The 23,016-nt window shown below is 40.5% G+C and overlaps 1 protein-coding gene across 2 annotated transcripts in view; it reads right to left on the bottom strand.

The window, feature by feature from the left end:
* Positions 1-23,016, bottom strand: part of arfgef1 (ADP-ribosylation factor guanine nucleotide-exchange factor 1 (brefeldin A-inhibited)) — a 192,458-nt gene that overhangs the window by 83,999 nt on the left and 85,443 nt on the right. Inside the window, exons 8-14 of one of the 2 annotated variants that reach the window (XM_060822691.1) lie at positions 15,296-15,403; positions 14,666-14,847; positions 12,158-12,291; positions 6,685-6,919; positions 6,273-6,372; positions 6,033-6,172; positions 881-989 (exon numbers count right to left, since the gene is read on the bottom strand). In XM_060822691.1, the coding sequence (XP_060678674.1) occupies positions 881-989; positions 6,033-6,172; positions 6,273-6,372; positions 6,685-6,919; positions 12,158-12,291; positions 14,666-14,847; positions 15,296-15,403 (1,008 nt within the window). The remainder of the gene's footprint in view (positions 1-880; positions 990-6,032; positions 6,173-6,272; positions 6,373-6,684; positions 6,920-12,157; positions 12,292-14,665; positions 14,848-15,295; positions 15,404-23,016) is intronic. The other variant, XM_060822700.1, reaches the window with a different exon arrangement.

Raw genomic sequence — 23,016 nt, forward strand, 5'->3', positions numbered from 1 at the left:
GAAACAGTACAGGGAATAACAAGTCAAATCAGAATACAGCAAAATGGATTCCAAGTTGAAGATGGTGCTTGGGTAGCTAATTAAAGGGGTAGAAGGATCTTAAAAGTGAACAGAAGGTTGAAGGGGGTTAATGACAGAATTCCAGAGTGCAAGTGATAGATAATATCCATGCGACAAAGGTGCCAGGTAAGGACCATCTCCAACAAGAGAGAACCTAACTATATCACTAAATCTCTATTCTAAACCTTTTGGGACGGTGGGGGAGGTGAAATTTGAACAACTGATCAGATATGTTACTGGAGAGCCAAATGAATACTGTAGCTTCAAGAAGAGGTCAGAAGCTAGGAATCCTGCGAGTAACTCAGCTACTGGCTTCACAAGTCTGTGCACCATCTACAAGGTAAATGTCAGTAGTATGATGGAATACTTTCCGAATGCCTGGATGAGTGCATCTCCAACATCCACAAAAAGTAACCCTTTGAATGAGACTCAATCAACCACCATAAACATTCACTACCTCAACCACTGACACAGTCAGCTGTGTACAACATAGGCAAGGTGAGCTGCAACAACTCACTGAGGTTTTTATATATATGCCTTCTGCTTCCTTGTCTGTAGACAATTTTTTGAAAGGCTGCAACATTCAAAAAAATGCATTGCAGATTTAATATAAAGGCAAAAGCATAATTCAGGATTTAGCTTAAAAATTCACACAAATTTAGTGTATAAAATTCCAGTAATACAGTATCTAGCTTGTATTTTTATAATATTTCTTGCAATAGGTTAGTCCAATATCTTCTATCAATTCATTTCAAATGGAAATAAAACATTAAAACACAAGTTATAAACCTACTATCAGAATAAAGTCAAAATATCTTACCAAGGCTAGTCTGAGAGTTTGGATTCACGTATAGATCCTTACTCCATTCCACCATACACTTCAAAATTGAGACCAAACACTCCAAGCCCTTCTTCCTAAGACTGAGCTCCTTAAAAGAAAAAAAAAGTTTATCAAATTCTGACAATGAATTGTCATGAACTAACACGATGACCTAACAGTTGATGAGATATAGATTCTTCATTGTGCCATAACTCATTATGAACTCGTTCCCACATAGCAAATTCATAAATGGTTTACTTCCAATTACACTGTGACAGCTTGGTTAACAGTTAACAGATGGAACTGTCTCCAACTTAGGCAATGTATTTTGCCATGGCTATGATATCTGAGCAAAAACACTGCACCTAAAATTAATTCTACTTTCCTTTTCAATTGCCTTTTGAAGTTGTGTGCAATTTCACAAACACGTGACCCTGCATCTCACACCATTTAAACCACGTACTTTCATGTCAATTGCATAGGGAACTCTGCTGAAACCATCATTCATTTCTTTAAGTAATTTCAGGATTAGCTGCTCTGACATCGATACTATCAGCCTCCAAGGTCCATCATGGATAAACTCAAAGTCACCCAAAATATCACCTTTGTTTCCTGTAATGCCCCAGGGTTAATCTCACCTGTGATAACCATTGTCAATGTATATACAAACTGGGCGCAGGATTAGCCCATTCAGCCTCTCAAGCCTGGTAGAGTCATACAGCACAAAAACAGAGTCTTTGATCCAACGTGTTCACATTAATCAGGTTTCTCAAACTGAACCTGTTCCATTTGCCTGTGTTTAATCCATATCCCTTTAAACCTTTTGTAATTATACCCATCTTTATCACTTTCTCTGGCAGTTTGCTCCATATCTCATCTGATTGCAGCCTCAACTCTACTTTCCTTTCTACTCTCGAAACACTTGGGCTCTTTAGTCAATCAATTATCTACTGAACCTGGCCTCAAAACTTAAACTCATCTTCCACAGCTCTCGTCCTGACTTCCAAATTCCTTCATTGTCTTATCCCAGCGCAGCTCTATAACAAGATTCATCCACATATGTTAGTGTATGCGCGTATCCGGAGTTTGGCAACTTTTGCGTCATCACCTCCATTGTCCCTGGGACTGCTTTCAGTTATACTGGCTTTAAACTCCCAGAACTATACCAAAATCTACCTCCCTTATAAATTCTATCATAATTTTAAAAATTCTAGATCATGCCATTGATCTATGTTGATTTATTTGTATTTATCTCAGTAATACATCTTTGGTTATGACATCGAAGGTACTTTTTTATATTTTATGTTGAGTGCATTGGAAATCTCCTCATGCAATTTCTAATTAGCTTTTGCCCGTGAAAAAGAACTCCACAAATTACTTACAGTCTACTGGTCAGATGGGCTGAATAGCAGCAACTGGAAGTTAATCCTGACAAATCAGAGGTCATCCATTTCTGGAGGACCAAAAGGCAAGGCAGGATTCCTAGGAAGCTGAAAATGTGTTGCTGGAAAAGCGCAGCAGGTCAGGCAGCATCCAAGGAGCAGGAGAATCGACGTTTCGGATATGAGCCCTTCTGCAGGAAGGAGGGCTTCTTGCAGAAGGGCTCATACCCGAAACGTCGAATCTCCTGCTCCTTGGATGCTGCCTGACCTGCTGCGCTTTTCCAGCAACACATTTTCAGCTCTGATCTCCAGCATCTGCAGTCCTCACTTTCTCCTAGAGGATTCCTAGGAAGTAGAGAAGGACCTTGGTGTGCATGTTCACAGCTTCTTGAAAGCAGCAGGATAGGTAAATAAAGTGATTACAAAGGCATTTGGGACACTTGTCTTCATTAGTCAAGATACTGAATGCAAGAACAGAGAGGTGATTGTGGAACTGTAAATAATGTGAGGTAGGCCAGGTTTTGTCACAATACTACACAAAGGATATGATTTCACGAGAGAGGGGCAGAGGAGATTCACCAGGGCTGGAGTGATTGTGCTATGAAGAACGATTGGAAAGGGTTGGGTTATTTTCTTAACAGCAGAAGGGTTAGGGGGAATTAGATTGAGATGTGCAAAGTTATGAAGGTCAGAGATAGTGGAAAAGTTTCCTCTTATCTACCCTATGTACAGAGGTCAATAACCAGGGAGCACAGGTTAAGTGAAGAGTTCAGGTAAGTGGAGTTGAAATGCCCATCAGCCATAATTAAATGGCAGAGAGGACTCGATGGGCCAAATGGCCTTACTTCCACTCCTATGTCTTATGGTCTTATGTTTAAAGTAATGAACAGGAGGGTTACAGGGGGAATCAAAGGGGAAAAAAAAACTTTTCACCCAGAAGGTAATGAGTATCTATAACTCACTACCTAATGTGTGTTAGAGGCAGGAATCCTCAAGACATTTAGATGTGTACTTGAAACATCATAGCATACAAAGGTACAGGCCAAGTGCTAAAAAAAAATGGGATTAGAATAGAGGGGGTGCAATATGAACAGCAGGGACACAATGGGCTGAAGTGCCATTTTCAAAAACTGTAAAAATTCTGACTCTATGGCTCTAATATTAAATTAGATATCAGTGTGCTCAGTTAACTGGACAGTTGATTTGCAATGCAGAGTGACGTCAACAACATGGGTTACCATGAAGGACTGTCCTTCTCAACTTCTCCTCTTGCCTGAGGCATGGTGATTTTCAAGTTAACCTACCACCAAGTATCTCTCTCCCTAAAGAGAGCACGGGTCTGTGGTCCTGTGGGACTATGGTGACTTTACATTAACCTTAATAAAACATTTCATCAAATTGTTAACCTGAACTTTACAGAAACAAACATGGTAATTATTTGGGGAAAAATGTTACCATGTTATCCTTCTCTTATTCCATCAGATTTTCTACAAGTTCTGCATTGGTTCTTAAGCTCAATTCCTCAGTTGGGGAGCAGGATCTGCTTCCAGTGAAGAGGCTTTCTACTGGCACTTCTGCACTGTGTACAGAACATGAAGATGATCACCAGGAGATTCAGGTGACCGATGTATCTTTATTCATGACAACAGACTGCTGTTATGTACACAGTTTCATATTTAAGATCTAACAAAATGAAAGAGAAAGCTTACAAATTCGAAGCGATTTAGCATCGAAACTTGCAGCAAAAGTTCTACATCACATACAGACAGGGTGGTTAAAAAGGCATTTGACACACTTGCGTTCATTGTTCAGTCGTTTTGAGTATAGGAGTTGGGACGTCATGTTGAGGTTGTGCAGGAAATTGGTGAGCCCTCTTCTTGAATACTGTGGCCAGTTCTGGTCACCCTGATACAGGAAGGATATTATTAAGCTGAAGAGAACTCGGAAGAGATTTACCAGGATGTTGCTGGGTTATGAAGAAAGACTGGATAGGCTGGGGCATTTTTCCAGCGGAGAGTAGGAGGTTGAGAGACGACCTTATAGAAGTTTATAAAATATTGAGGGGTCTAGATACAGATAATGATAGTCGTCTTTTCCCTAGGATGGGGGAATTTCAAGGCAGGATAGTGAAGGTGGCATTTGGTATGCTTGCATTTTTTGGCCAGTGCATCGAGTATAGGCGTTGGGAGGGCATGTTGCAGCTGTACAGGATGTTGATTAAGCCACTTTTAGAATATTGTGTGCAAGTCTGGCCTCCCTCCCAACGAAAGGGTATTGTGAAACTTGAAAGGGTTCAGAAAAGATTTACAACGATGTTGCCAGGGTTGAAGAGTTTGAGCTGTAGGGAAAGGCTGAATAGGCTGGGGCTGTTTCACCTGGAGCGTTGGAGGCTGAGGGGTGACCTTATAGAGGTTTATAAAATCAAAAAATCACAGATAGGGTGAATAGCCAAGGTCAATAGCCAAAACTAGAAAGCATGGGTTTAAGGTGAGAAGGGGAAAATTTAATAGGGATCTAAGGGGTAGCTTTTTCACATAGAGGTTGGTGCGTGTATGGAATGAGTTGGCAGAGGTGGGGTGGAGGCTGGTATAATTCCTACATTTAAAAGGCATCTGGATGGGTACAAGAATAGGAAAGGTTTAGAGGGATATGGGTCAAATGCTTGCAAATGAGACTGGATTAATTTAGAATATCTGGTCAGTGTGGACATTTTGGACTGAGAGTCTGTTTCTATGCTGTACAGTTCTATGACAAGGGGGCACATTTTTAAGGAGAAAATAGAAACATTTAAAAAAAGATATGAAGGGCAATGTGTTTTTTTAACACTGCTATGAAGTTGAAAAGAGTGCATGTTCACTTTTAGATAGAAAAGATTTTCTGAATTTTAAAGTGGTTTGTGTGTGGAATGAACTTACTTAGGAAGTGGTTGATGTCAGCACAACTGCAACTTTAAAAGACATGTACATGGGCAGCATGTGGCTCAGTGGTTAGCACTGCTGCCTCATAGCACCAGGGACCTGGGTTCAATTCCCCCCTTGGGCCACTGTCTGTGTGGTGTTTGTACATTCTCCCCATGTCTGCATGCGCTTTCCTCGGGTGCTCCAGTTTCTTCCCACAATCTAAAGACGTGCAGATCAGGTGAATTGGTCATGCTAAATTGCTCATAGCTCTACGTGCATTAGTCAGGGGTAAATATTGGGGAATGGGTCCGGGTGGGTTACTCTTCTAAGTTAATTTATTGAGTTACATGGATAGGAAAGGTTTGGAGGGATATGTGCCAGGAACGGGCAGGTGGGACTAGTTTAGTCTGAGAACATGGTCGACATTAACTGGTTGGACCAAAAAGTGTGTTTCCATTCTGTATGACTTACAACTCTCATATGTGAGCCCCAATCTCCCTAGACTTAACCTAAAAATAGTCTTCAAGGATATTTTTGGCACAATGGCTGATACATCCTTGGAAGAAACAAGAACTTGCTTTTAAAAGTCCTGGAGGATGTTGCATCACATATCTAGCTAAAATAAATAGTCATGCCCTGTTTCTCCATGTGCCAAAGGAGCTACCAGTTTTTGATTGCAAGAGTGACAGTCTTGTCAAATTCAGGTAGTTTGGAACTGCACTAACTGAGTCTCCACCACAATGAAGGTTACAGATCTGAAGTCAAGCCAAACATGTGAATTCTATTAAAGCTAATTTATATAAACGTTTCTATGTTTTACTATCATTCACTCACTTCTACTTTCACATATATATAATTGTTTCACAGTACCTGCACAGGTGTCATTCCCAGCTCATGACCACCTCGACCTTGGGCTATCTTAGACAAGTCATTCACCAATCTTTCAAAGATGTTAGCAGCATTCAAGTCGCAATCGTAATTTACATAAATGTCAACCACACTTTGCGCATCTGCAAGTTTAATTAAGATTAATTTAAATAATTAAAATGTTGATATTAAATTTGTCAACATTAATGCCCTGGAAACGTAAGCAACCAAAAATAATCATACCTGCACAGATCCTGGTCAGAGTCTGAATTACCATCCATTTGTGATCAAAAGAACTTGTCGATGTTTCCAAAATATAAAGAAAGATTTCCTTGAAGAATACCTAATGTAACAGAAGGAAAACGTGAGCTTGTGATACCTTTGGTATAAAACCAAAAAGGGACAGAAAGGAAAACTGAAAAGAAAAGAAATTGCACCCCTAAAAGAGAACTTTTTGTTCAACTGCTGAAGACAAAACTTGGAGAACTACACGAGTTGCTAATGTATTTTATATTTTTGAAAAGCTTGAGATACAAGATATTTATACAATATCTTCACTTTTAATATTAATAAGCATAAGAATATTCTGAAGTCAAATTGCTAGTCTACAATGAGTTAAATTCGCATAATAGAACTGCACAACTTAATACATTACCTCTATCTGCATCTTAAGATGAGTCTTGAAGTTTGATAAAAGAGTGAGAAAGATGGAAAGTGACAATTCAAACACTTCTGGCACTGAAGAGACACCATTTTTTGATAAAGCCACACAAAGGTACTGTTTTATTGCATTGATGAACATTTCATTAGTTCGAAAAATTGGTCCGGCATTTTGCAGAATTGATAGAAGAAGCTGTAGTGAAAGGATCTTGGAGCGTAATTCGTGAGACCTATATCATCAGTAAAAAAGTGAAATTGAGAACACTTCTTTTTGGAAGGCATGGATCAAAAACTGTAAATGAAATTAAGCATGCATAAGAATGAGCATATCTAATGTATCACAATTTTAAATGATCTGATGTTTGAAAAAGTAGTCGTTAATATCCTTCAACAAGAAGCCAGAAAATAGTGTCTTTGGAGATCTGGTCCAAAGCAAACCTGTAAACGTAGAGATTAGGCAACACAATGTAACACTTACTCCAAAAATAAGCTCTTTAAAATGCTTCTAAAATTCAAACTAAAATATAAACTGGTTACACCGATCACATTCATGATCGGACTGTTTAGGAGAGATAGGAGAAAGTAAGGACTGCAGATGCTGGAGATTAGAGTCAAGATGAGAATGGTGCTGGAAAAGCACAGCAGGTCAGGCAGCATTTGCTTTTGCCCGAAACATAGATTTTCCTGCTCCTCGATGCTGCCTGACCTGCTGTGCTTTTCCAGCACCACTCTGTTCAGGAGAGATGTTAAGAAACACTTTTATACACACAAAGGGTGGTAGAAGTTTGGAACTCTCTTTAACAAATGGCAATTGATGCTAGATCAGTTGTCAGTTTTAAATCTGAGTTAGATAAATTATTAAGTTAAGGTGTTAAGGGAAATTATGCCACAGATCAGCCATGATCTCATTGAATGGCAGATTGGGCTTGAGCAGCTGAATAGCCTATTCCTGTTCTGACATTCCTATGTTCATTTTCTCTTCTGGTTACCTCCCTTGAGTGATTTTCACACTGTTAATGCTTTAATCATGTCTGCCACTGTAGTGCAAGTTTTGGTCATTGAAAAATTTTTTTTCTGGTCAATTTCAGTTAATACAAAGAGAACCACTGCGGTTATAACACAGTAAGCCATTTGTTGCACTTTTGCAGGATTTTATTCAAGCAATCCAAAACTAATTCTACTGCATTCTCTCCGCATAGGTCTGCAATTAATTCAATATTAATTAAAATAGTCTCTATATCAACTAATTACTGCTGTTTCCATCTGGCAACAACTAAATGCATAGAAACATTAAGTTTTCTCAATAGCTGACAATAACATTTTAAACTCTCAGAATAAATGCTCCTAAATCATAGCTTTAAAACCAACATCAAATTACAATTTAGATTTCTCTGCTCAAGTGGAAAAATGATTACTACCCTTGAAGTTTCTCACATCTTTGTGATGCCCAAATGGTTTACAATAAGTGAATTAAATAACCAAATATTTAATCATCAATTCTTTGTGGATAAATGCAGTACCTAACTTGGACGTGGTTCCCACAAGAAAACATGGAGATGAACGACTGGTTGATTTGTTACAAGCTTATTTGGTTGAGGAAAAGTGCAGGCCAGTCTACCGGATTAGAGTGGAGGGATTTTTCTCTCATTAAGTTCATCAAGCACACTGGGCTTTGGTTTAATGTTCCATCTAAGTAACTGAGCCCTAAAAATGCAATGAGTTGATCGCTCCTGCCGAAAAAATGCTAGTCGAGTTGATATGCTAAAATTCTGACTCAAGACAAGAATGTTACCATGACAAAATCAGAAGTTGCTGGAAAAACTCAGCAAGTATGGCAGCATCTGTGGAGAGAAATCAGAGTTAACATTTCGGGTCGAGTGACCCTTCCTCAGAACTGATGGTAACTAGGCAAATGACGGTTTATATAAAGAAGATAGGGTTGGGGAGGGGGTAAGGTGTAAATGATAGATGGGAATTGAGCCCAATGAGCAAAAACAGAACAGTTAGACAGGAATGTATAATGATTTGGCTGAGAGGGTGAACAGCTGTTAATGGGGTCTGTTAGCACTACCTGGAAGGTGCATCTAGGCCTTGGATACGAAGGAGGAGTAACGCATTACCTACACTTCACACAATCTAGTCTACTGCATTTGCTGCTGACAACATGGTCTCCTCCACCTTGGGGAACAAAGCATAGACTGGGTGATTGTTTCACAGAAGACTTGCGTTCTGTTCGCAAGAAAGACCCTGAATGTCCAATTGCTTGCCACTTTAATACACTATCCTGTTCCCTGGACAATAGCTGTGTCTCCGGCTTGCTGTAGTGTTCCAGTGAAGCTCAACACAAGCTGGAGGAACAGCACCTCATTTTCCACCTGGGACCCTGCAGCCTTCTGGGCTTAATACCGAGTCCCATAATGCTAGGGTTTGAGCTTTCCCATTCTTTATCCCAACCTCCACAAACCAGGCCTTGTTATCTCACAGCCTACTGGCCACTAATTAGCAATGGCGAGCACTCCACAGCAACTGCAGTGGGTATGACTTCAATGATTTGAGGGCTTACCCTCAATTCCAACAGATTTGAATTTTGAGCATTAAGAGAGCTACTCACTGAACTGGAAATCCATAGTTTTCTCAAGTACAGTGCAATCCCTTCAATGCAGAAATTTCTCATCTCCACCCTAAATGGATATCCCTGCATTTTAGATTGTAACCTGATGTTTCAGTTTACCCAGCCAGGGAAATCGTTTTCTCAGCATCTACTTTGTAAACCCATTTAGCATTTAAAATCTGATTGAAGATTTGTAGCTCGGGTATCCATTGTTGTGGTTCTGCTCGCCGAGCTGGAAGTTTTTGCTGCAAACGTTTCGTTCCCTGGCTAGGGAACATCATCAGTGCTTTTGGAGCCTCGTGTGTCACACGAGGCTCCAACAGCACTGATGATGTTCCCTAGCCAGGGAACGAAACGTTTGCAGCAAAAACTTCCAGCTCGGCGAGCAGAACCACAACCATTTAGCATTTTACAACTTTAGATGAGATCAGCTCTCAATTTTGCATAATACAGGTTGCACCACCCTAATTTGGAACTCTCAGGTTCAGCAATCTCTGTGATCCTTTGGTTTTCCTTGTAATGGTTCTGCACGGATCTTTAGCAATGTTACATTTTCTTACTTTCTCTGGTTTGGATACCCTAAATCCTATTTTGAGGTCAAATTGGAAAATCATTCATTCATTTGGCATATGCATGCTACGTCAAGATGAGATGTTTAATTGTGAAGTGTTTGTGGATTAAATACATTTGACCTCCCACGGCCCAGCAAAGGCCACTTGAAGATTACGGGATTACAGAGGTACAACCTGTACACCTACTGTCTGCTCAATCCCTCTGATAGGACAATCTCCCTATGTGTCACATTACTTAAAGGACAATTATATCCTTCATTATATGAGGACACCGAAAATGTGCACATTACTCCTGTTGTGGCCTCACCAATGCCCTGCCTAACTACATTAAGACTTGATCACTCTTCTATTCCAAGATTATTGTAACAAAAGCATTTACTTTCAGAAATGCTTGCTGTTCTTAGCTGTTAGTTTTCCATCATTCTAAAACAATGACAGCTATGAATTTAAAATCCCCCAGTGTTTCACCATTCAAAAAGTATTACTTTTTAAGTTTCCTGCCAATGTGGGTACTTCACACTTGCCCCCTGTGGTATTCCCCCATGCCTTTTGTTCATTAGCCATTCCTCAGTCCAAGTTAGTATACAACCCCCATACCACAAATCCTAATTATGCATATGTGACACCTTTTCTTTAACTCTAAATACGCAGCATCTACCAGTTGCTTCTTTTCTATCCTTCCATATGTACCCAAAAACCTCTAACAGATTCGTCAAACACATTTCTCTTTCATAAACTGTGACTGCTCAGCTTAAACAAAAACAGAAATTTCTGCCAAAACTCAGCATCTGTCCAGTGATCCTCCTCCTTTCTGCTTCCTCTCTTACGATGTTGAATTTACTACATCTCTAATAATAGAATCAAGCATTATGCCTACTACTAATGACAAACTGACTAGTGTGCAGTTCACCCTTTTTTTTTAGAAAGGCCATGGCTATATCTGCTGTCTTCTAATTCTTGGTGACTTCTAGAATTGAGCAGAATCTGTGTGGGCGGCACGGTGGCACAGTGGTTAGCACTGCTGCCTCACAGCGCCTGAGACCCGGGTTCAATTCCCGACTCAGGCGACTGACTGTGTGGAGTTTGCACGTTCTCCCCGTGTCTGCGTGGGTTTCCTCCGGGTGCTCCGGTTTCCTCCCACAGTCCAAAGATGCTAAATTGCCCGTAGTGTTAGGTAAGGGGTAAATGTAGGGGTATGGGTGGGTTGCGCTTCGGCGGGTCGGTGTGGACTTGTTGGGCCAAATGGCCTGTTTCCACACTAAGTCTAATCTAATCTAATCAAAACCAAAACCAAAGCTTTCACTATCTCTACAGTGACCTCCTTTAAAACCCTAGAATAAGGCCAACAGGCTGGGAGTCTGATACTACTTTCTCCTATTAATTTCTTCAGACTTCTTTTTACTTATGCTGATTTCTTTAGGTTCCTCATTCTTGATTGACAATTGATTCGCATTATTTCTGGAATTTTTATCTTCGGCGGTGGATAAACAAAATAAAGGTTTCACCTTTCAGCTTCTACATATTAGGTAACTGATAAATTGTTGTATTGTCTAAATATGCCAAATTTGTTTATATACCTTTTTATGCAAACTTGAAATAATAACAGTAATAGTGAATGGACACTATGTATATTCTAATTTTTAAAATTCATTCATGGGATGTGGGTGCCAAAGGCTAGGTGCCTCTGAGCAATTAAGAGTCCACCACCTTATGCTATGTCTGCTGTCATGCTGGTCTTTCCTTCAAGGATGCTAGTAGACCAAATAATGGTTTTCCAACACCATCTTGGTTATCATTAGCCTCTTAGTTCCAGAGTTTTCATTTTTAATTCAAATTCTACCATTTGCCATGGTAGGATTTGAACCTGGATCCAGAACATGACCTGTCACTCCCCAACATTAATAGGCTTGTAACATCGCCTCATGACAGAGCATTCATAATGGTAATGCACATGTGGGGAAAAAACAAGAAGAAACTGGCAGCATCTCTCAAGGAATCTAAAAAGATGAGATTGTCAGTCTTACAAAAAGGCATATTATAGCTGAGCACAAGTACCCCATGCATTACTACTAAGTAATGTGGGTGACCCTACTTATTAACTTTCTAAATTTGTAGGAGACATTACCTGTTTTCTATTTTAGATTCAGAAGTAACTAACCTAAAAAAAAAATTCAAGGACCACCTGATCAAAATAAAATTTAAAAATTATTTCTAAGATTCATTTCAATTGTTTTCAATTTCAAAATCTTACATTCTGTCTTAGCACTTTCACAAGCCTGACTTACTTTGGATCAGGAGGACCATCAGAAAGTGGCTTCATGGAAAGTTTGCATAATGATCGAAAGACCAGAAAAGCATCCTTCTGCAGAATGTGAGAGAACTTCGCACTGGAACCACCTCCTGGAGTGATTCCACATTCCTTCAAAGACAAAAAGACAGTATCATACTATTTGCTTCCAAATATTTTCTACTTCATAGCTTCACAATTACATTTAATTAATAAATATCTTGAGAAACAAAGTTTGGGGTACACTTTGTGCACAAAGGTTTCACGTGCAATATATTTTTAAAAACAAATCACAAAATCTATTTTTAGAAGTTTTTGGTCTTGTTCAGGTGCACGGAATTCCTGCTGTGATACAAAAGAAGCATTTTTGTTTGTAATGTAAAAATCAGAGTTCTTCATTGAAAATAGCAGCAGCATGGAGGTAAGTCTGCTAGCAATTTTAAAGTGCTTACTGTTTGTAGTATTAAGTTAGTAGTGCTTGTTATGTTTCCAATGTCAGTAAAAGGTCCTCACCTTACGACGTAGAACCCTTGCTTTGGGTTTTTTCAATTAACAATAGGAATTCAAATTCCTTTTTAAGATTATTGGTTTCTATTGAGGACACAGCAATATACATATTCTAGAGGCAAATCAGAGAAGGTTCACAAGGTTGATTCTTGTGATAAAGGAAAGGGTGAATTGTTGGTTTTCTACTCATTGGAAGATGAATAACAAAAAAAAACAAGATTCTGGGACAGCTGAGACAAAGCTTCCCCTTGTGGAGGAATAAATAGTAGGGACATTATTTCAGAACAGAGGGCCACATATTTAAGAATGAGATAAGGGGAAATTTCTTCCCTCAAGGAGTCATTAATTTTGTGAGACATCAAATACATTCAAAACTAACTTAGCTAGATTTTGAACTTTAGTGAGTATAGGAAGAGTCTGGAAAGAGGAATTCAAGTTAAGGTCAATAGATGAGAAACTGGAAGAACACAGTAGATCAGACAGCATCCAAGGAGCAGGAAAGCCAATGTTTCGACTCGAAACCCTTCATCAGGACTAGGGAGGGGGAAGGGAGCCCAGAAATAAATAGAGGGAAGAGGGTGGGATTGTGGGGGGTTGAGGTAGATGGGATGGTAATAGTGGATGCGGGTAGGGAGTTATTTTGATTGGTCAGTGTGAAGGGTGGAGTGGCTACGTGAGTAGAAAGATAGAAAGGTTAGGTCGGGTTAGGGAGGGGGAAGGGTGGAGCAACCCCTCCCCGCCCTCCACCCCCCATTATCCCATGTCGAGCGTGGTCGTGCTCTTGCAGAACCAGGATTTTAACTGTTTTCAGCAACGGTTGTTGTTGGGATCTCAGCACGGTTGGAAGGCAGTGAATCTCTCCCGGCTGATACACACACTGTCTCTTAGTTTTGTCTGGATATTGTTTCCTCCTGAGCTACTGGAGTTGTATGAGAGACAATTCTGTTTTCTGAATTTGCCTTTTGCCAAGGGCATGTTTATGGGATGTTACTATTTTGGAGCAGTTACTGTTTAGTAATAAAATAATCTATTATTGTGTTACGTTTTCCAATAGAGTTAAGAACATAAAACAGTACAGCCCCTCGAAGTTGGGTGTTGACCTTTTATCCGACTTCAAGATCAAACTAACTGCAGTTATTCCAGCAAAAACAGAAACTGCTGGAAAAATGCAGGTCTAGCTGCATCCGTGGAGAGAAATCAGAGTTAACGTTTCAGATCCAGTGACCCTTCCTCAAAACTGTTCTGTAGAAGGTCACTGGTCCCAAAACGTTATCACTGGTTTCTCTTCACAGTTGGGGGCAGACCTGCTAAGCTTTTCCAGCAGTTCCTGTTTTTGCTTCTGATTTCCAGCATCCGGAGATCTTTCAGTTTTTAAGTTATTCCAAGCTCCTCCTTCATATGCTGTTTTTTAACCATAGTGTTTGAATAAATTAGGTTTTGATTAACATAGAGTAGTTTGACCAATCAAACTTCATCTGGAACATAGCACCTCACACTTACCTTTAAAGTAGGAAAAAAACTAAGATCGAGGCTGTCTTCTTAATATATTTTGAGGTTGTCTGGTCTGATTATAAACAAATCACCCTGAGAAATGCCCTCTCATATAGTATCCATGTTGCTTTTACTTTACATTGGTAACTTTCACAAATCAATCCCAAAAGTGCAAGCTAAAAAAGCTTTGGCAAAACATGTCTTTTTCAACAATACTAAAGTCCTGTACTGCCAAAAGGCTAATTAGCCAGATACTGTTAAGCTTCTAAATGTATGAGTGGACAGGTTTAGGTACTGGAAAACTTGACTGCACATAATTGGTAGGACACCAGTAGTTTAATGAATCACAAATCTATGTTCTACCATTGATTTAAAGTTGATACTTGATTAAGTTAAGCCATCAAAAAGTAAAATGCAACAATGTGTTCCAAAATATTAATTTAAAAAGCCAATTTCTATCAAAAGAACTATAAAAAGGATTCATTTAATTTCTTTTATTTGGCATCACCTGAGTGTCGCTGGACGAAACTGACAATCTGTCGTCAGTCAATGATGGGGTATATGACACGGAGATTGGAGTCCCTGGAATTCCATTAGAATGAACATTGTCTGTGTCATTCACTGCCACAGTTTCATCTTCTAGGGGACCAGTAGCACTTTCAGGAGAACCATTCCCACCTGACTTCTCTCCTAAATTTAAGATAAGAGTTTTGTGAAATGTTTTACTGAAATAAGACTTTTCAAACACTGGGCACCACTTCGGCGGAAGTTCATATCTGTAGAATTTAGCAAGTGAGCAACAACAGTGATACACAAATTACTGTACGGTACTAAAATTAGGAACAATGTATAGTTAATTCAAAGATCAGACATAGATTAAAAACTAAGATTTAAAACATGCTAAAATAGCATCAAACAATTTAAAGCAATTCTAAATATTTAAGCCAACCACAAATAAACGTTCAAACATAGTCAATAAACTAAAATCCAACTAAAGGTCAAGAGCAGCAATCACAATTCCATGGTTTGAAGGCTGCTGCCTTTTACTCAAATCTGTGGATGAGTTTCAGGCTCTGATTGTTTTCCTAAAACATTTTCTTGAAGGACGGGTAGGAAAAACTGGCACTGCCTCACCCACCTTCAATTGCACTTTTTATAGGCCAATCACAGCAGCATTGAGGATGGTAGTGGGGAGGTCCACAGCCCACATCGTCCCATCCTCCCAGATGTGTGGTAGGGAGAGGTCCTTTAAAGGAAGGAAGAAAACAGGGGGGTACAAAATCAAAAATAAAACAAATTATTTGGCAAAATATTATGACTGAATCTTTTACCTACGATACTCCATCACTCAAGTTAAAATTATATTGCAAATACATATGTTCCTATATTCTAAATGGATAAAACAGCTTTTCCTTTGCTTCAAACACAGAGCTGTGCTGACAGCTTGTACTATCTGGAAAGGTGGACTCTGCAAAACATCACACAACAGCCAAGTTGTGACTTGTAAAGTTACTGCAGAATATAAAGTGAAGGCATTTTCAAACCTCAATGACATGAAAAGTTTCCGCCAAAAGGCAAAATTTTGTAATGATAGTCTCTGTTTTCAGATACACGATCCTTTCCAGTGATAATAACAATAGTTAAAAGTCACTTATGAAACTGGTCGCAATAATGTAAAATTTCATTTGATGATCTATTCACCATCATATTTACTGACGAACGACATCACACAACTTAGATAATACTATGAATAATAAATATGACCTTCTCACAAAAATTGACATTGGCTTTTAAACCACCTGTGACAGCTGTTAGATTTAAATCGAATTTTGACATAAATACACACAAAGATTTGTATTGCCAAAGAAACCATCTGCAAAAAAGTATGTCTCATTGCAACTGAGCCACTAATTTCCAATAAAAACAATTGACTACAACACTGCAACATTCCGTTAACTCCAAGTCATAGAGTCAAAGAGATGTACAGCACAGAAACAGGCCCTTCGATCCATCTCGCCCAAGCTGACCAGATATCCTAACCTAATCTAGTCCCATTTGCCAGCACTTTGCCAATATCCCTCTAAACCCTCCGTATTCATATACCCATCCAGATGTCTTTTAAATATTACAATTGTGTCAGCCTCCACCACTCCCTCTGGCAGCTCATTCCATACATGCACAACCCTTTGCTTGAAAATGTCGCCCCATAGTTCCATTGTACTCTGAGGTAACTTTCTTCACTAACCACTACACCTCCAATTTTAGTGTCATCTGCAAACTTACTAACTACACCTCCTATGTTCACATCAAAATCATTTACGAAAAGCACTGGACCCAGCACCGATCCTTGTGGTGCACCATTGGTCACAGTGGTAATAAACAACCCTCCACCATCACCCTGTTTCGACCTTCAAGTCAGTTCTGTATCCAAGTGGCTAGTTCTCCCTGCATTCCGTGAGATCTAACCTTGCTAATCAGTCTACCATGAGGAACCTTGTCGAACATCTTACTGAAGTCCATATAGATCACGTCCACTGCTCTGCTCTCATCAATCCTCTTTGTTACTTCTTCAAAAAACTCAATCAAGTTCATGAGATATGATTTCCCACACAAAAAGCCATGTTGACTATCCCTAATCAGTCCTTGCCTTTCCAAATACATGTACATCCTATCCCTCAGAATTTCTGCCAACAACTTGCCCACCACCGCTGTCAGGCTCACCAGTTTATAGTTCCCTGGCTTTTCCTCACCAACCTTATTAAATAGTGGTACCACGTTAGCCAACATCCAGTGTTTCACCTGTAACTATGATACAATAGCTCAGCAAGGGGCCCAGCAACCGTTTCCCAGAGAGTTCTGGGGTATACTTGATCAGGTCCTAGGGATTTATCATTTTTGTGTGTTTTTAAGACATCCAGCACCACCTCTTCTGTAATATGGACATTTTTCAAGATGGCACCATCTATTTCCCTACATTCTATATCTTCCATGTCCTTTTCCACAGTAAACACTGATGCAAAATACTCGTTTAGTATCTCCCCCATCTCTGCGGTTCCACACATAGGCTGCCTTGCTGATCTTTGAGGAGCCTTGTTCTTTCCCTAGCCCTTTTGTCCTTAACATATTTATAAGATTCCTTTGGATTCTCCTTAACCCTACTTGTCAAAGATATCCCACGTCCCCTTTTTTTGCCTTCCTGATTTCCCTCTTAAGTATATTTTGACAGCCTTTATACTCTAAGGATTCTCTCAATCTCTGCTGTCTATACCGGACATATACTTCCTCTTTTTTCTTAACCAAACCCTCAATTTCTCTAGTCTTCCAGCATTCCCTATACCTACCAGCCTTGCTTTTCACGCTAACAGGAATATACTGTCCCTGGACTCTCATTATCTCAATTCTGAAGGCTTCCCATTTTTCAGCGGTGTCTTTACCTCAATCAACTTTTGCCCTCAATCAACTTTTGAAAGTTCTTGCCTAATGCCATCAGAATTGGCCTTCCTCCGATTTAGAACTTCAACTTTAAATTCAGTCTATCCTTTTCCATCACTCTTTAAAAACTAAGATTTCTGGTTGCTGGCCTCAAAGTGCTCCTCCACTGACACCTCAGTTACCTGCCCTGCCTTATTTCCCAAGAGTAGGTCAAGTTTTGCATCTTCTCTAGTAGGTACGTCCATATACTTGATCAGAAAATTTTCTTCTATGCTCTTAAATTCCTCTCCATCTAAACCCTTAACACAATGGCAGTCCCAGTCTATGTTTGGAAAGTTAAAATCCCCTACCATAACCACCCTATTATTCTTACCGATATCAGAACCCTTCTGCTGTAACACTTCAGAAAGTGACAACTACATAGGGAACAGTCCAAACTATGCAGTGTTGTCAAAGATCAAAAGACTGTCAAATGCAATTCAATGTAAACCAAAGAACAGAAGAATTAGACAATAAGGATATACCACATGCCCTACCGAGCCTACTCCTCCAGCTAATACATTCATGGCTGACCTTGTGTTTCAACAGCACATTGCTACACACACTGCATATCCTTTGATTCCCTGAGACATCAAAAATCTGCCAATTCAAGCATTAAATGCATTCACAACTCTCTATGGTAGAAAATTCTTTAGGTTCACAGCACTTTAACTGAAGTCCTTCTGTTGATCTCAGTCCTAAATGATTGACCACTCATCCGAACACAATGCCTCTACGCGTTAAAATTGCCCAACCAGGGGAACAATATCTCAGCATCTACTCTGCTAAACCTTTCAGAATCTTCTCAGCAGGTCTGGCAGCATCTGCAAAGAGAAATCAGAGTTAAAGTTTTGGGTCCAGTGACCCTTCCTCAGAACACAGGGATCTGTTCTGGGACCACTGTTGTTTGTGACATACATAAATGAATGGGAGGAAGTATAGGTGGTCTGATTAGCAAATTTGCAGATAACACTAGAAGTAGATAATGAAGAGGACTGTTAGAGAATACAGCAGAATAGATAGATTGGAGAGTTGGGGGAGAAATGGCAGATGGAGTTCAATCTGGGCAAATGTGAGGTGATGCATTTTGGAAGATCCAGTTCAAGAGTGAATTATACGGTAAATGGAAAACTCCTGGGGAAAATTGATGTATGGAGAGTTCTGGGTGCACAAGTCCATTGCATCCTGAAGGTGGCAACACAGGTGAATAGAGTGGTCAAGGCGGCATATGGCATGCTTTCCTTCATTGGAAGGGGCATTGAGTACAAGAGTTGGCAGGTCATGTTGCAGTTGTATAAAATCTTGGTTTGGTCACATTTGGAATACCACGTACAGTTCTGGTTGCCACATTACCAAAAGGATGTGGATGCTTTGGAGAGGGTGCAGAGGAGATTCACCAGGATGTTGCCTGGTATGGAGGGCGCGAGCTATGAAGAGAGGCTGAATAGAACACAGAACATAGAACAATACAGTGCAGAACAGGCCCCATGGCCCTCGATGTTGCGCCAACCTGTGAACTAATCTAAGCCCAACCCCCTACACTATCCCATCATCATCCATATGCTTATCAAAGGACTGTTTAAATGCCCCTAATGTGTCTGAGATAACTACATTGGCAGGCAGGGCATTCCATGATCTTACCACTCTCTGAGTAAAGACCCTGCCTGACATCTGACTTAAATCTATCACCCCTCAATTTGCAGCTATGTCCCCTCATACAAGCCAACGTCATCATCCGAGGAAAAAACACTCTCACTGCCCACCCTATCTAATCCTCTGATCATCTTGGATGTCTCTATTAAATCCCCTCTTAGCCTTCTTCTCTCCAATGAGAACAGACCCAAGTCCCTCAGCCTTTTCTCATAAGGCCTTCCCTCCAGACCAGGCAACATCCTGGGAAATCTCCTCTGCACCTTTTCCAATGCTTCCACATGATTCCTGTAATGGGGCAACCAGAACTGAACACAATCATCCAAGTGAGGCTGAACTAGCGTTTTGTACAGTTGCATCACAACATCATGATTTTGGAACTCAATCCCTCTACCAATAAAACCTAATACACCGTGTGCCTTCTTATCAGCACTATTACCCTGGATGGCAATTTCAGGGATCTATGTACATGGACACCAAGATTCCTCTGCACATCCACACTACCAAAAACCTTTCCACTGACCCAGTACTCTGTCTTCTTGTTATTCTTCCCAAAGTGAATCACCTCACATTTATCTGCATTGAACTCTATTGGCACCTCTCAGCCCAATTCTGCAGTTTATCCAAGTCTCCCTGCAACCTGGAACATTTTTCCACACTGTCCACTACTCCACTGACTTTACTGTCATCTTCAAACTTACTACCCATCCACGTATGCCTGCAGCGAAGTCATTTATAAAAATAACGAACAGCAGTGGTCCCAAAACAGATCCTTGTGGCACACCACTAGTAACCAGACTCCAGGCTGAATATTTTCCAACAACCACCACTTGCTGCCTTCTTACAGAAAGCCAGTTTCTAATCCAAACTGCTAATCACCTTCAATCCCATGCTTCCGCATTTTCTCCAAAAGTCTACTACGTGGAAGCTTATCAAAGGCTTTACTTAAGGCCATGTACACCATGTCAACTGACCTACCCTCATCCACGTGCTTAGTCACCTTCTCAAAAAAAACTCTGAGTTTTGAGAGACACCAATCTTGATGAAACCATGCTGACTATCTCTAGACAAATTGTTGCTTGCTAGATGATTATAAATCCTATCTCTTATAATCCTTTCCAAAACATTTCCTAAAACAGACATAAAGCTCACTGGTCTATAATTACCTGGGTCATCTCTACTGCCCTTCTTGCACAAGGGCACAACATCTGCAATCCTCCAGTCCTCTGGTACTAAACCTGTAGACAATGACTCCTCAAAGATCAATGCGAAAGGCTCTATCATCTCTTCCCTAGCTTCCCAGAGGATCCTCGGGTAAATTCCATCCAGCCTGGGGGACTTATCCACTTTCACACCTTCTACAATTGATAACACGTCCTCATTACTAATCTCAATCCTTTCAAGTCTAATAGCCTGTATCTCAGTCTTCCCCTTTACAATATTCTCCTTTTCAGAGTGAAAACAAATGAGAAATATTCATTTAGCACCTCTCAAAAGTTCCACAGGGTCCACACACAACTTCCCACTTCTGTCTTTGACTGGCACTATTCCTACCCTAGTCATCCTTTTATTCCTCACATATCTATAGAAAGCTTTGGGGTTGTTCTTTATTCCACCTGCTAAAAACTGCTCATGTCATAGAGATGTTGCAATTGTACCAGCCTCCACCACTTCCTCTGGCAGCTCATTCCAGACACATACCACCTTCTGCATGAAAAAGTTGCACCTCAGGTCTCTCAAATATTTCCCCTCTCACCGTAAACCTATGCCCTCTAGTTCTGGACTCCCCGACCCCAGGGAAAAGACTGTCTATCTAGCTTATCCATACCCCTCAATTTTGTATAACCTCTATAAGGTCACCCCTCAGCCTCCGACGCTCCAGGGAAAACAGACCCAGCCTGTTCAGCCTCTCCCTGTAGCTCAAATCCTTCAACCCTTTCAAGTTTCACAACATCGTTCCGATAGGAAGGAGACAGAACTGCACACAATATTCCAACAGTGACCTAACCAATGTCCCGTATAGTTGCAACATGGCCTCCCAACTCCTGTACTCAATACTCTGACCAATAAAGGAAATCATGCCAAACGCCTTCTTCACTATCCTGTCTACCTGCGACTCCACTTTCAAGGAGTTATGAACCTGCACTCCAAGGTCTCTTTGTTCAGCAACACTCCCTAGGAACTTATCATTTTGCTCTTCTTAACTCTTTCTTTAAATCCTTCCTAGCCAATTTGTAACTTTCCATTGCTTCATCTGAGCCATCTCATTTCAACATCACATAAGCCTTCCTCTTCCACTTAACAAGAGTTACATTTCCTTTAGTAAACCATGGTTTCCTTACCTTATCACTTCCTCCCGACTGGACAGGGACATACCTATCAAAGACATGCAATATCGGTTTCACATTTCGTTGTCCCCATCACCTGTATTTTGCTACCCCATTCCATGCCTCCTAAGTCTTGCCTAATTGCATTATAATTGGCCTTTCCCAATCTATAACTCTTGCCCTGTGGCATGTACCTATCCTTTTCCATCACTAAACTAAATGCAACCAAATTATGGTCACTTTCTCCAAAGTGCTCACCTACCCCTAAATCAAACATGTGGCCTGGCTCATTACCAAATACCAGATCCAGTGTGGCCTACCCTCTTGTCAGCCCTTTGACATACTGTGTCAGGAAATCCTCCTGCACATATTGGACAAAAGCTGATCCATCCGACGTACTAGAGTTATAGCATTTCCAGTCAATGCTGGTGAAGCTAAAGTTCCCTATAATAACCACTATGTTCCTTTCATTCCTAACCAGAATTGTTTTGCCAATCTTCTCCTCTACATCCCTGGAACTTTGCAGAGGCCTATAAAAAATCTCCAAGCAGTGTGGCCTCTCCTCTCCGGTTTCTAACCTCAGCCCATACCACCTCAGTGGACAAATCCTCGTCAAAAGTTCTTTCAGCCACCGCTATACTGTCCTTAGCTAACAAGGCCAAAACTCCCCCTCTTTTACCACCTTCCCTGATCTTAATGAAAGATCTAAACCCTGGAACCTGCAACATCCATTCCTGACCCTACTCTATCTATGTCTCTGAAATGGCCACAACATTGAAGTCCCAGGTACCTATCCATGCTGCAAGCTCACCTACCTTATTAGGCAGGTTAGGATTATTTTCATTAGAAAGATGGAGGTTGCGGATCTACAAAATCATGAGGGGTATGGACTGGGTGGATAGCAAGAAGCTTTTTCACAGAGTGGAGGACTCAAATACTAGGGGTTACGAGTTCAAATTGAGAGGGGAAAAGTTTAAGGGAGATATGTATAGAAAGTTCTTTATGTAGAGGGTGGTAAGTGCTTGGAACACATTGCCAGTGGAGGTGGTAGAGGTGGACATGATAGCGTCATTTAAGATGTATCTAAACAGATGCATGAATAGGCAGGCAGCAGAGGGATACAGATGTTTAGAAAATAGGCAACAGGTTTAGACGGAGGATCTGGATCGGTACAGGCTTGGAGGGCCGAAGGGCCTGTTCCTGTGCTGTAATTTTCTTTGTTCTTTGTAAGTCTGCACTGGTCAAAGACAACCGCCTATTTTAATCCCATTTTTCAACCTTTTATGACTTGGTATCGCAAGTGTAGATCTAAATACTTTTTAAGTGTCTCAAGCAAAGGCTCCTGTCTCTATTACCCTTACATGCTGCAAGTTCCAGATTGTCACCACCCTCTGGGTGAATAAGATTTGCC

This window comes from Hemiscyllium ocellatum, chromosome 4 (assembly GCF_020745735.1).
Source record: "Hemiscyllium ocellatum isolate sHemOce1 chromosome 4, sHemOce1.pat.X.cur, whole genome shotgun sequence".
Lineage (NCBI taxonomy): Eukaryota > Metazoa > Chordata > Chondrichthyes > Orectolobiformes > Hemiscylliidae > Hemiscyllium > Hemiscyllium ocellatum.